This window comes from Gopherus evgoodei, chromosome 3 (genome assembly GCF_007399415.2).
Source record: "Gopherus evgoodei ecotype Sinaloan lineage chromosome 3, rGopEvg1_v1.p, whole genome shotgun sequence".
NCBI classification, from domain to species: domain Eukaryota; kingdom Metazoa; phylum Chordata; order Testudines; family Testudinidae; genus Gopherus; species Gopherus evgoodei.
Genome location: NC_044324.1, coordinates 54,280,316 through 54,292,857, shown reverse-complemented (window position 1 = coordinate 54,292,857; position 12,542 = coordinate 54,280,316). Strand labels below are relative to the sequence as shown.

Genomic DNA, 12,542 nt, shown 5'->3' with positions numbered 1-12,542 from the left:
TAGATATGTTACATGGCATATGTAGCAAAACTCTATTCCAGTTACATCATATATACCTTTGTAAGCACCCCCCATAAAGCCTTATGGGGTACACTGTCACACATGCATAGTAGAGAACACTGTCTCTCAGGATGAAAGACACACCATTTTATATTTGCATAAGCAATACATACTCTTTAACAAAGTTACATATAAGAAGTGTTCTACATGTAGATCACAATGTCCACACAAATAATTAGAAAGCACTTGACCTAGTGATGAGCTACCAAAATCTTAGGAACCAGTTTCCTACCGGTTCTTTGGCGGCACTTTCTTCACTCACTCCGAGTCTTTGGTGGCATGTCAGCAGCAGGTCCTTCAGTACCGCCGAAGACCTGGAGCGAGTGAAGAATGTGCCGCTGAAGACCCAGTAGGAAACTGCCCAGTGAGTACAAGCCCCACGTGCCTCCCAAAACAGCCTATCCCCACCCCCACCCGATGCCCACCCACATCCTGCACGTGACTGCCCCCCTCAGAACCCATCAACCCTCCCCGCTCCTTGTCCCCTGACCACTCCTTCCCGAGACCCCCCCCACCCCAACTGCCCCCCAGGACCCCACCTCCTACCCAACTTGCCCCCTCCGTCTCCTGACTGCCCCAACCCCATTCACCACCACCCCGACAGACCCCCAGAACTCCAACGCTTACCCAACCCCCTCCCTGTTCCCTGTCCCCTGACCACTCCCCCAGAACCTCTGCCCCCTCCAACCGCTCCCTGCCCCTTATCCAACCTCTCCTCGGCCCGGCCCCCTCACCATGCTGCTCAGGGCAGCTTGTATGGATGCCACGCGGCCCGCTGGAGCTTGCAGCCCCACCCTCTTACCTTGCCACTCAAAGTGGCAGGAGCTGCAGAGCTTCCCAGGAGCGGTCCAGAGCGCTGGCACTAGGCTCTGTGAGAGGGGGGGAAGGCGGGGGAGGAGCTGGGGAAGGCGGGGAGGGAGCCTCCTCAACCAGGCCAGAGAGGATGGTCCAGCAGGCTGGATGCGGCCCGCGGGCCGGAGTTTGCCCACCCTTTTAACAACCGATTCTAAACCGGCTTCTAAATTTAACAACCGGTTTGCATGAACCAGTGCGAACTGGCTCCAACTCACCACTGACCTGACTATCTTGTTTAACACTGTTACTGAATCAGAAGACAACACTGGAACTGACACAAAGGTCTATTCCTACAAATACACACACAGAAGTAACTTTATTAATGCAAGTAGTACCACTGAGATTAATAGGACTCCTCACATGAGTAAAGTTATTCATCTGCATAAGTATTTGCAGATCAGAATTTTCAAATCTGGGTGTCACGCTGTAAATAGCAACAGAAGACAAATACTGAAGACAAGTAATAGGTATCGTATTGTAGATACATGTGTGTATGTAGTAACAAGCAGCACTGACCATATCACACTATTATACACTTTCACAAATAAAAGGAAGTCTGGTAATTGCAGAGAACGTTAGATACTGATGATACTCAGAGAAATTAAAATAACTACTTGTTTTAGAAGGCAAAAGATTCTTCACAATAATAGCATTTTCACTGGGAAACCTTATGAAAAACTAAACCATCTCCTGGAAAAGATTAGTTTTATAGCTTGTTCCAGACATATTACTATTAACATTTTAAAACTGAGAGATTGATTGCACTATTAAGTTTGAAAAGAGAGAAACACAACCAAAGCAAAAAAGATAAAAGAGGATATAAATAAAATTTGCCTCAAAAATAAATTCCTCATTGTTATAATCTTTTTGCATGTTCAAAATTAAAATGTTATCTTACCAAATCATCTTTTCATCATTGCTGCATTTACTGCTTTTTCTAAGTACTGTACTAGACTACTTGCACTGATTTTTTTCAATAAAAATCTTTGAGAGATTTAAACATGTAAGTAAAGAACATTCTCTTATAGTCTCAAATAGATGTTTCATATAGGGTACATCCACACTACCCGCCGGATAGCGATTGATCTATCAAGGATCGATTTATTGCATCTCGTCTAGACGCGAAAAATCAATCCCTGAACGCACTCCACGTTGACTCCGGAACTCCATCAGGGCGAGAGGCAGAAGTGGAGTCGAAGGGGAAGCCGTGGGCACCGATCACATGCCGTGAGGATGGGAGGTAAGTCAAACTAAGATATGTTGACTTCTCGTAGCTGAAGTTGCGTATCTTATATTGACACCCGCTCCCCTCCCGGCCCCCAGCGTAGACCAGGCCTAAATATATGAAAACTAAATTAAGATCACAAGAGGATGCTGGATTTTCAATAGGATGGTAAACGTCTCATGAGCAAACACCAATTTATTATCATTGAGAGAATGGAAGGTGGACAAGGCTAATAAAAGAACCTTAAATTGAAGAGAGTGATAGGTCTGCTATTTTGAGCCGGAGGAAGTATTCAGGTATACATTAGGTTGAGGCTGTGAGATGGGATCATTATCGTCATCCTCTGCCCACACTGTGAATGAACTTTTTCCATTTTAAAATGTAATGTTTTCCAGAGCTCACTAATATAGCCTGAACAGAAGTGGAACAAGATAGGCAAATAAATTCAGTTTTATTAGAAACCTAAATAAGGTGAACAGAGTTTGTGTCTGAATGGCAGACTCAACCATCCTGTTGAGTAAGCAAATCTGGAATGACAGGCAGCGTTCTGTACGTCCCTTCTGAGATGTGTAGTAAATCTGTGAACAATTGCTGCTTGGGCCAAATGGCCGCTATTAAAATTATCTTTTTTTATGCCCCCCTCACCAGCACTCTGTTATTAGACATAATAGGAGGAAAGGCATATAGGAGACCTTGGCTCTATAATCTGAGGAACACATTTGAAATTGAATGTCTGTCTGTCTTTGCTCTCGAACAAAACATCTGACATTTTGCATTTTCTTTCATTGTAAAGAAGTCTGTCTATGGGTGTCCCTAGCATGTGAAGATTTCCTGTATCACTGAAGTTTTCAGTGACCGCTCACCGGTGATTTTCATGATTCTACTTAGCTGGTCTTCCAGATTGCTGTTTTTCCCTGTCAGATGCTTAGCCACATGTTGCGGAGAGGGCACCATTCCCGTTGCCTCACTGCAAAATTAAGAATAGGCACCTTTCCGCTTGTTTATATAAAATATTAGAGACGCTGTCCATAAGCACCTGAACAACTTTGTGCTGGACATGAGGTTAGAATGTTTTTAAATGCCCAACAAATTGCTCTGTAAGCTCTATAAGGTTTTAATGTAATTTAATGTAATGTTCTTTGGGGGGGGGGGGGATTCCAGTGTTCCTGGATTGTGAACCTGCAGCAGTGAGCATAACATTTTATGTTGAATTATTCAGTATCTGTTCTGAGTGGAAGAGGACTGAATGGTGTCCCTTTGAGGACATCATAAGGTTGACCTTGTTAATCTAGATATTAGCACTTTCTTTGGAATGGAAAGCTTTTGATTAATCTGTCTGTACTTTGTCTGTAGTTGGCTGACAGCCAGTGCTGTAAAGTTCTTATTTTGAGACATGTGTATATTGCTGAAGTTAAAGAGTCCCATCAACTTGAGATAGAACATCACCCTTTGAGAGTGCCAAGTTTCTACTGCTGATTTTACATTCAGGGACCACTCTTGAGGAAGCAGCACTCTGCTTATCTCAGAGTCTAACAGAGATAAGATTTCACAACTGATTTGTTAGAATGACTTCTTAGGGTTTATCATGAAACCATACTTCTGAAGAGAGTACATGTGCAGAGGAGAGCATTACAAAGATATTCCCTTAATGACACTTTTATTAGTCAATCCTCCAAATAAGGGTACAAGAGAATTCCCTTTCTTCTTAGGTGAGCTGCCACTGCTGATAGATATTCTGAGAATACTATGGGGGCAGCATAAGGTCTAAATGGAAGGATCCTGTACTGGAAGTAGTCCTCTCCCACTACGAAACTAAGGTATTTGCAATAAGAACAAGAGGAAATATGTAAATGCTTATCCTTCAAATCACGAGCTGCAAGCCAATCTTTCAGGGGGAGGGTATGATAGAGGCTAGGATAGCATACAGAAACAAGATGTCTTGATGAGAGTATTGAGCCTCTTGAGGTTTAATGTAAGGCAAAGGCTTCCACCTTTTTTGTGTGTCATGGGGAGAGACTGAGAGAGACCAAAGTGCCATGAATACCCAAGACTTCTGCAAAAGCAAGGACCTGATTAGATGAGGGATGCCCAGATGATCCCAGCATATGAACCATGCCCACTGCTTCAAAGGAAGGCAAAAACCAACCTAACCCCTCCTCCCCCAAAACCCCAGGGTCCCAGCCAATCTGATATGGGGAAGTTGCTTCCCAACCTGAAATCTGGCAACCTGTTATAACTCTGAGCATGTGAGCAAGATACACCAGTCCAACATATAGAAAAAGAATTCTCTGTACCACCTCAGAGCACTAGTCCAAACCACCTGTTATCCTGTTTCCTGCTGTGACCAGTCTCTGCTTCAGAGGAAGGCTAAATAAATAAACTTACACTACAACTAGCCAATTGTGTACCGCAGAAAAAATTCCTTCCTCATCCCTCTAGGCAACCAGTGGAAGTCATGGAGCATAAGGGCCATCTACTTCCTAGCAGGATCGCGATACTGATACGATTGAGGTTTACAAAGCCTTTTATGGTTCTCAAGTGAATGGTATTATGTCAGTGTAAAGCACTATTATTTTATTCACTTTTACTGTTATATAAGCGTGCAGGTTTATTTTAAACTAGATTATAAACTTTTTTTTTTTAGAAGTACAATCTCAAGGATTGAGTGATGCAGATTCTGTTAGGTGCAGTACATATTACCTCCTCCTTATTCCTAGAGCTAGAATCTCTGATCTCAGCAGGTTCTTGTGAGAGGGAAGGAGATTGTGATTGGAAGGATGGATATTTTTTTTTAAATTGTACTGAATATCTTCTGTGGACAATCTCTAAAATCCACTTGTCCATGGGTAAGGCTAAGATTTTGTCATGGATATTTTTAGTAAAAGTCACAGGCAGGTCATGAGCAATAAATAAAAATTCATGGAAGCCTGTGACCTGTCCGTGACTTTTACAAAAAATATCCATGACAAAATGGGGAACTCAGCTGCAGAGTCCCCACACTGACTGCAGAGGCTGGTCACTGCAGGAGCCTGCTCCCAGCTCTGGTTGATTTTATGGTGTGGTCCCCCCACCGCCTGCAATGGCCAGGAGCTCCTGCCTCCCATGGCAGCTGGGAGCTGTTGGGGGCTCCCTGCCACAAGGAAGCTGCAGGAGTCCCCCCTGCTAACTGTGACAGTGGGGGACCCTGTCGCGCCCGGCTGCCATGGCTGAATTCACAGAGGTTGCTGGAAGTCATGGTTTCTGTGACTTCTGCGAGCTCTGTGAAAAAAACCATTACCTTATCCATGGTTATAAAAGTCCAACAGTGGGAAAAAATGTTATAGCCAGTCTCCAAATGGAGAAGAGTGAACCTGGATTAAGACTGGATCAGAGCTCTCGGGCCTTAGGTCACAAAGTTGACATACTGCCCAATAACACAGCTACTCAAGATGCCTGATTGCCTCTTGATCTCAGTTTGAAGCTCTTTGGTTGAGAAAAACTGCCAAGGAGGCTATTGCTGGTGATATTACTGTCTCCTTTGAGTAAGGTGAGAAGACAATCAAGGGTAGTGTTGTCTTTGGAACTTAAAACGTAGTACTTGTGGCTTTTTCCTGTGCTGTTGATAGATGCCGAAGTAACTGGCAGTGTATCTATTTTCCATCTTTTACAAAAACTCATCAGTGGTGGTACCCAATGGTCCTCCTCCTTTAAAAGCAAGATCCTCCACTTTAGCTCTGTAGAGGCACTTCCAAAAATTTAAGCCAAGCATACCTTCTGATAGAAATTGTAGTAGCTACAGCTCAAGCTTCTGCATCTGAAGTCAACAGATGCTATCAAGGCATGTCATGCTACTTGGAGACCTTCTGCTGTGATAGCACGTGCAAGTTTCCTCTGTTCATTCAGGAGCAAGTCAATACACACTGACATTTTTTTCCAAAGATGGTATTGTTAGCGCACTGTGTCTTGGTAATTCATGGAATTTAACTTAATGTGAAAGATGAGAAGACTTTTTCCCAATAAATTCATTTTCTTTATTTTTATCTGAGTAAACAGTGTGTACTAATCCACCCTTAGGTCTCTGAACAGCAGCTTCTACTACCAAAGAGTCTTAAAAATCCTCTTGGGGTAAATATTTATATAATTTGTCTATCTTTTTAGATACTGGCTAAACTGAGGATGGACTTGCCCAAATGAGCTTTGTGGGTTGCAAAAGCCCACCTAGCATTAGCAATGATATTTCTGTTTGAAGAGTGAGAGCCACAGTTAGCATACTGCTCTCCAAAAAAATAGCATCAAAATGAAGCATAAATTCAATGGTGCATTAACTGCTCACCACTTGTTCTGTCACTCCACCTCAGAAGGGAATCATAAAACTACCACAGGCTAATAGCCAGTTGAGGCATGGCTACTTACCCAGACAAGCAGTGATGGCAGTAGGAGACTAGAAGGAAGCATAGAAAAAGAGTATATAATATTTTTTGCTTAATTTTCCCCAAAATTCTCTGCTGATCTCTTATCCAGCATGGTTGCATTTTAGTGGAGAAGGACTGGTCAGAAACTGTTCTGCAGATGCACACAAAAATATTAAAGCCAACTTTAGATACACAGCTATTATATTTATAGCTAACAGAACAATCCTGTGCCATAGCAGATGAATGTAAGGAGTTTCTTTCTTTGTTACCATTAGAAATACATATTCAAAAAAAAGGAATTTGTTAGCTATGAAATCATCTATAGATCCAGTTCCCTAATTTATACTGAATTTCTACTGTATTTCCTTTTGAATAATATCAAAATATATGTGTAGGCTCAAAACAGATGTCTGGAAGTCCATAAACACACTGTCTATATTTTCAGTTTTTCCCCTCTGTACTTTAAAACATGTTTCTAGATCAACAATGAACTATGTTTACAAATATGTTTCCTTAGCGCCTGAATTCTGCACAACTAGTTAGCCAAAATGTGTGTATTTTGGGATGTTTACCTGACGGAGGGAATATAAATTCCGTGAGTATTCTGTAAATACATATCACTGGAAAGTTTTAGTGGAGTGTGAGTGACATCACTGACAGAGCATCAACAGGAAGAAGAGGAAGTGTTTTATGTTTTCGCAGTGCTTGGTGTGATAAAGACAAAAAAATATCTATTAGCTTGCACTTCAGTGCTGATGTATCCTTTTTCAGTAATTTAAATACATCTTCTTAAATACACACAACACTAGTGTCTGTAAACAGTCTTCCATTTGTGTCCCTGGACTAGTAATATATCCATCTATGTTTAATGTCTTTAATAGTGTGAAAAGAGTTGTGGGGCACACAAAACTACACAGGTTTAAGTTAATAACTATGTTCTGTATAAAAGCGTAGCCTACATTCACACTAACTTCCAGAGGAATAGTTTATTAACAATCAGTATAGTAGTCAGGAAGTTGAACACAGAATATTTCAGAGAGCCATTGCAAGATTTTGGAAAATTACAAAACCAACTTTGGACACCAGTGATAGCAGATGCAATAGAGAACCTAAATTGTTAGCACTATAATAAAAGCAGAATTAGACCACCAGAGACATAGTGACTAGATGCAAGGGCAATAGCAGTGCTCTTTCCACAGATCATATTCTCTTCTTGCACTCTGCTAATCCATGGCAGAGGAGAAATAAAGAGCATCAGAAACTGTCACTTTGGTTTGGGGGTTCAAGTGGGTAGAGAAGGGAACAGAGAAGGAAGGGTCATTGTCTCCATAGCACATTCTCCCCTGTTCTTCTCACTAGAAGCCCCTTCCCTGGAGCACCATAGGATTTGGGCTCTGTGTGTACTGAGTTGAGAGGAGTAAGGAAGCAGATACCTTCTGTGGCATGCTCTCCTCCATATCCACAGAGTGTTTGATGCTTGCTCCATGCAGCACGGAATTTGAGTAAACCATCTCTACAGCTACTCCTCCAAAGCTATGGAGATGGGTAAGGAAACTGTTTCTGTGCTTGTTTCATTTAAATTAAAATGGTTAAAAGCAGCATTTTTCTTCTTCATAGTAAAATTTCAATGCTGTATTGAGTCAATGTTCAGTTGTAAACTTTTGAAGGAACAACCGTAACGTTTTGTTCAGAGCTGTGCATATTTCAGTTACAAACAACCTCCGTTCTCAAGGTGTTTGTAACTCTGAGGTTCTGCTGTACTAAAGGAGCCATGTTGTCATGCGGGAGAGGTTGGCCTAGACAATTGTGCAGAAGCACTAGTCCGTTATTGGAGTAATGAGAGCTGTGCAGATCTCATGACATCTGCAGGTTAAGGCAACCTTGACCATTCTGTAGTGGCAATAGCAATGAAGGCAAACTTCAACCTCCCTTGACAAAACGATTGAGAGAGTATTCTCCCAGTTTTCCTCTCTTACTGGTTTTACATCAGTATTACTCCACTGTCTTCAATGACATTACCCCCAATTTACAGAAGGATGAAAGGAAAATCTGGCTCTTACACACTGACAAGCACACATATGTAAATATCTGAAAGGGAGAACAAGCATAAAGGACCCCAAATTAGACACCACCTCTAAATTCTGCCCCATGATTTTAATTCTGATATTACTCTAAAACACAGTATTTTGTTAATTAGAAAGATTAATTAAGAAATATTAGTTAAAAAAGCTGAGTCAATCCTCTGATAAACAGCTGTCTTTTACATCAATATTAGCCAGATGTTCCAATGTACACCCCTCTGAATAAGACCAATCAATTTTCTTGTTAAAATAAAGGCACACCAAGAACATTCTGACTCACTGCTGTTCATTTTGAACAAGTATACAGCTAGAAATAGACAGTAAAGAAGATAATAAATTGTATGCTACATGTGCAAACAGTAGGAAAAAGAACAAACAAACAAATGGGAGTTACCTGAGAAAAATACCACCCATACAAGGGAAGCCATTTTAACCCATCTTTCAAAACGTATCGGACATGCCCAAGAGCATTCTGTCTGATTGCCAACATGTCTGCAATAATCCAGTCAACTGCAAAGACAAAAACCCAGAACTCTTTAGTCAAACTGGGCCTCAAATATTCCTGAGAAAAACAAAAAACATTTTGTACACAGGATAGAACTAAAGTGCTTCTGAAACAGTAATTATGCTTCTGATGTTCATAACAGAAATCTCATGAGAGGAAAAAGCATGTAGTAAACACTCAAGATGACTGATATTTTTCAATGACAACACTAAGAAATCTTCCCAGAAGCATGTTTATTTGTTACTTCCTTGTCAACTTTTCCCGACACGTTAATTACTCCTGTTCATTCATAACTTTAAATATTCCATTCCAAGAGGTGGCTGTTGGGTTTTTTTTTTTTTTTTTAGTTTCATAGAATCACAGAAATGTAGGACTGGAAAGAACCTTGACAGATCATCTAGTCCATTCCCATGCACTGAGGCAGGACTAAGGATTGTCTAGACAGGGCCGGGCAAACTTTTTGGCCTGAGGGCCACATCAGGTTTCCAAAATTGTATGGAGGGCTGGTTAGTGGAGGCTGTGCCTCCTTAAACAGCTAGGCACGGCCCAGCCCTGCCCCCTAACCAATTCTTCCTGCTTCCCGTACTGTGATGTCCCCCCTCCCCCAGACTCCTGCCCCATCCAACCCTGCTGTTCCCTGTCCCGACAGCTCTCGGAACCCCACGACTGCCCCCTGCCATCTCGTCCACCCCCTCCTCTTATTCCTGACTGCCCTCTCCAGGACCACTGCCCCATCCAGCCACACCTTCTCCCTGTCCCCTGACCGCCCCAGAACCCCTGCCCCTAACTGCCCCCCACCGCCCCATCCAATCCCCCCTCTCCTTCCTGACTGCCCCCTGGCGACACCTGCCCCCATTTAACCCCCGTTCCCTGCCCTCTGACTGCCCAACTCCTATCCACACCTCCACTCCCAACCCCTAACTCCCCTGCCCTCTATCCAACCTCCCCACTCCCTGCCCCCTTACCGTGCTGCCTGGAGCACCGGTGGCTGGTGGTGCTACAGCCGCGCCACCAGGCTGGAGCCAGCCACGCCACCACGCAGCACAGAGCACCAGATCAGGCCCCGGCTCTGCAGCTGCACTGCCCCAGGAGCTCGCAGCCTTGCTGCCCAGAGCATTGTGCTGGCGGTGGAGCGAGCTGAGGCTGTGGGGGAGGAGGAACAGCAGGGGAAGGGCCAGGAGCTAGCCTCCCAGGCCAGGAGCTCAGGGGCTGGGCAGGAGGGGCCCGCAGACATAGTTTGCCCACCTCTGGTTTAGACTGTCTCTGACAGGTGTCTGTCTAACCTGTTCTTAAAAATCTCCAATGACAAAGATTCCACAACTCCCCTAAGTATTTTTTTCCTAATATTTAATCTAAATCTCCCTTGCTGGAATTTAAGCCCACTACTTTTCATCCTATCCTCAGTGGATAAGAACGATATATCATCCTCCTCTTTATAATCTTTTATGTACTTGAAGATTGTTATCATGTTCTCCCCCATCAGTCTTTTCTTCTTCAGATTAAACCCAATTTTTTTCAATCTTTCCTCATAGGTCATGTTTTCTAGACCTTCAATCTTTTTTGTTCCTCTTCTCTGGACTTTCTCCAATTTGTCTGTATCTTTCCTGAAGTGTGGTGTCTATAGCTGGACACAATACTCCAGTTGAGGCCTTATTAGTGCTTAGCAGAGTGAAAGAATTACTTCTCGTGTCCTGCTTTCAATGCTTCTGCTAATACATCCCAGAATGATGTCACCCCAGAACCCCCCCCTTTTTTTTACAATGCTATTACAGTGTTGACTCCTATTTAGTCTTTGACCCACTATAACCCCCAGATTCTTTTCTGCAGTACTCCTTCCCAGGCAGTTATTTCCTATGCATGGACAGCACTTCACTACATCTTTAACAAGAAAAAAACAAAACAAACAATTTAGTTCCAGATCCAAAAACTTGGTGACACTTGAAATTCTGTCATCAATTACCTGCAAAGATTAAAGGGCTGATCTTCCACAAGCATAACTTTATGCACGCAAGTAGCCACGTTGATTTAAGTACATGTGTATTCTATAAAGCTTGAGTTCACGTGGATTCTCAAAACTGTGTAGAAGTAATAGTGAGAGGTATCTGGTCTTTATGAAGATAACTGTAGTGGATGTTTCAGAAAGTGGTCACTGAAAGAGGGGCATTCCCTATGGGGCAGAGTTACAGTTGAGATACATTACCTGTGGTATGCAGTGGTTGTGCTAGTGGTGAGGTATCTCTCTCTGGGTGGAGGAACAGATGGTATGTACTGTTACTTAACTTTTTGTCTTTTTGTTGTTGAAGATTTGCATTAGGCATGTTGCTTGCAATAACCTTAAATGACACACATTTTGTGTATATGCACATGTGCATACACAAACTACATCCTTCTGAAATACATGGCATCAGAATCCATTTCCATATTACATGTCCCACAATATGGAAAGCAGACACTTGAAGACAATCATCTTATTTTAATATGTTAAGCATTACAGTCAATAAATTTTAAAGGAGTCTTGCCTGTTTTCCAGTTTCACTGATCAACTGAAAGTCCAGTTTGTGGCATTTAGGCATGTGACTCTGCAATTTGCTAGTGTAAAGAGCCATCAGGTGCACTCGGTTTATCAGGAAATTTTGGTTTACATTACTAGCTTTCTCTACCATGTATGAAAAATATACTTTCCTCTCCTCCAAGCCAGAAAGGTTCCCTACTTCATATGTGCGTACTCAAGCTTGAGAGATTCCCTCAACTCCTTGCCATTTATTTTTTTCTTCTTTATAACCCCCTACCTCCGAGGACACCATGGATTTCTCCTTTGGAGTCCTTCAGTGCTGCTCTTTAGATCAGCTGCAAAGACCAATGATGATTAGCACAAAACACCTATCTAAAACAAGAACAGACTGCCAAATCAATCAAAAGAAACACAGTGGAATCACTCCAGTGGAGGGCCCTTAGCTCTGGGACTTGCTGCTCTCACTAGGTTGGCAAAGCCAGATTCCACTGATCTTCAGGGCACAGAGCAAGACTATTTTCTCCTGGGCTTTTGCCTAATGGGGGTGCTATATAATTTAAATGATGGGTGAGACTCATCCAGAGTTGACAACGATCAACAAGTTAGGTATAGAAACATTACTGTTGATCATTGCCCAGACACTATGCTGCGGACAGTTTCATAAATACATTTCTTTTCATTCAATTTATAATAATTTAAAAGCTCTCATATACAAGGTCTGAGCACCCAGCCAATCCTTTAAAGTCACAAAAACAAAATGCAGTCAGTTCACGCCTGTACTAAGAAGCACCACATAAATCAAATACCAACATCTTCACATATCAGCCTACTGTACACCTAAACCTCTGAGAAAAGCTAAAACAAATGGGCCATAAAGCACATAAGTTTGTAGGTACCAATTCTTAGCTGTAGT

General features: G+C 42.4%; 1 protein-coding gene across 2 annotated transcripts in view; it reads right to left on the bottom strand.

The window, feature by feature from the left end:
• The window catches only part of AGPAT5 (1-acylglycerol-3-phosphate O-acyltransferase 5), a 115,384-nt gene that overhangs the window by 69,763 nt on the left and 33,079 nt on the right, over positions 1-12,542 (bottom strand). Inside the window, exon 3 of one of the 2 annotated variants that reach the window (XM_030555573.1) lies at positions 9,007-9,122. The exons of the other annotated variant lie outside the window; for it this stretch is intronic. Within the exon in view, the coding sequence (XP_030411433.1) occupies positions 9,007-9,122 (116 nt within the window). The remainder of the gene's footprint in view (positions 1-9,006; positions 9,123-12,542) is intronic. 2 annotated transcript variants of the gene reach the window in all.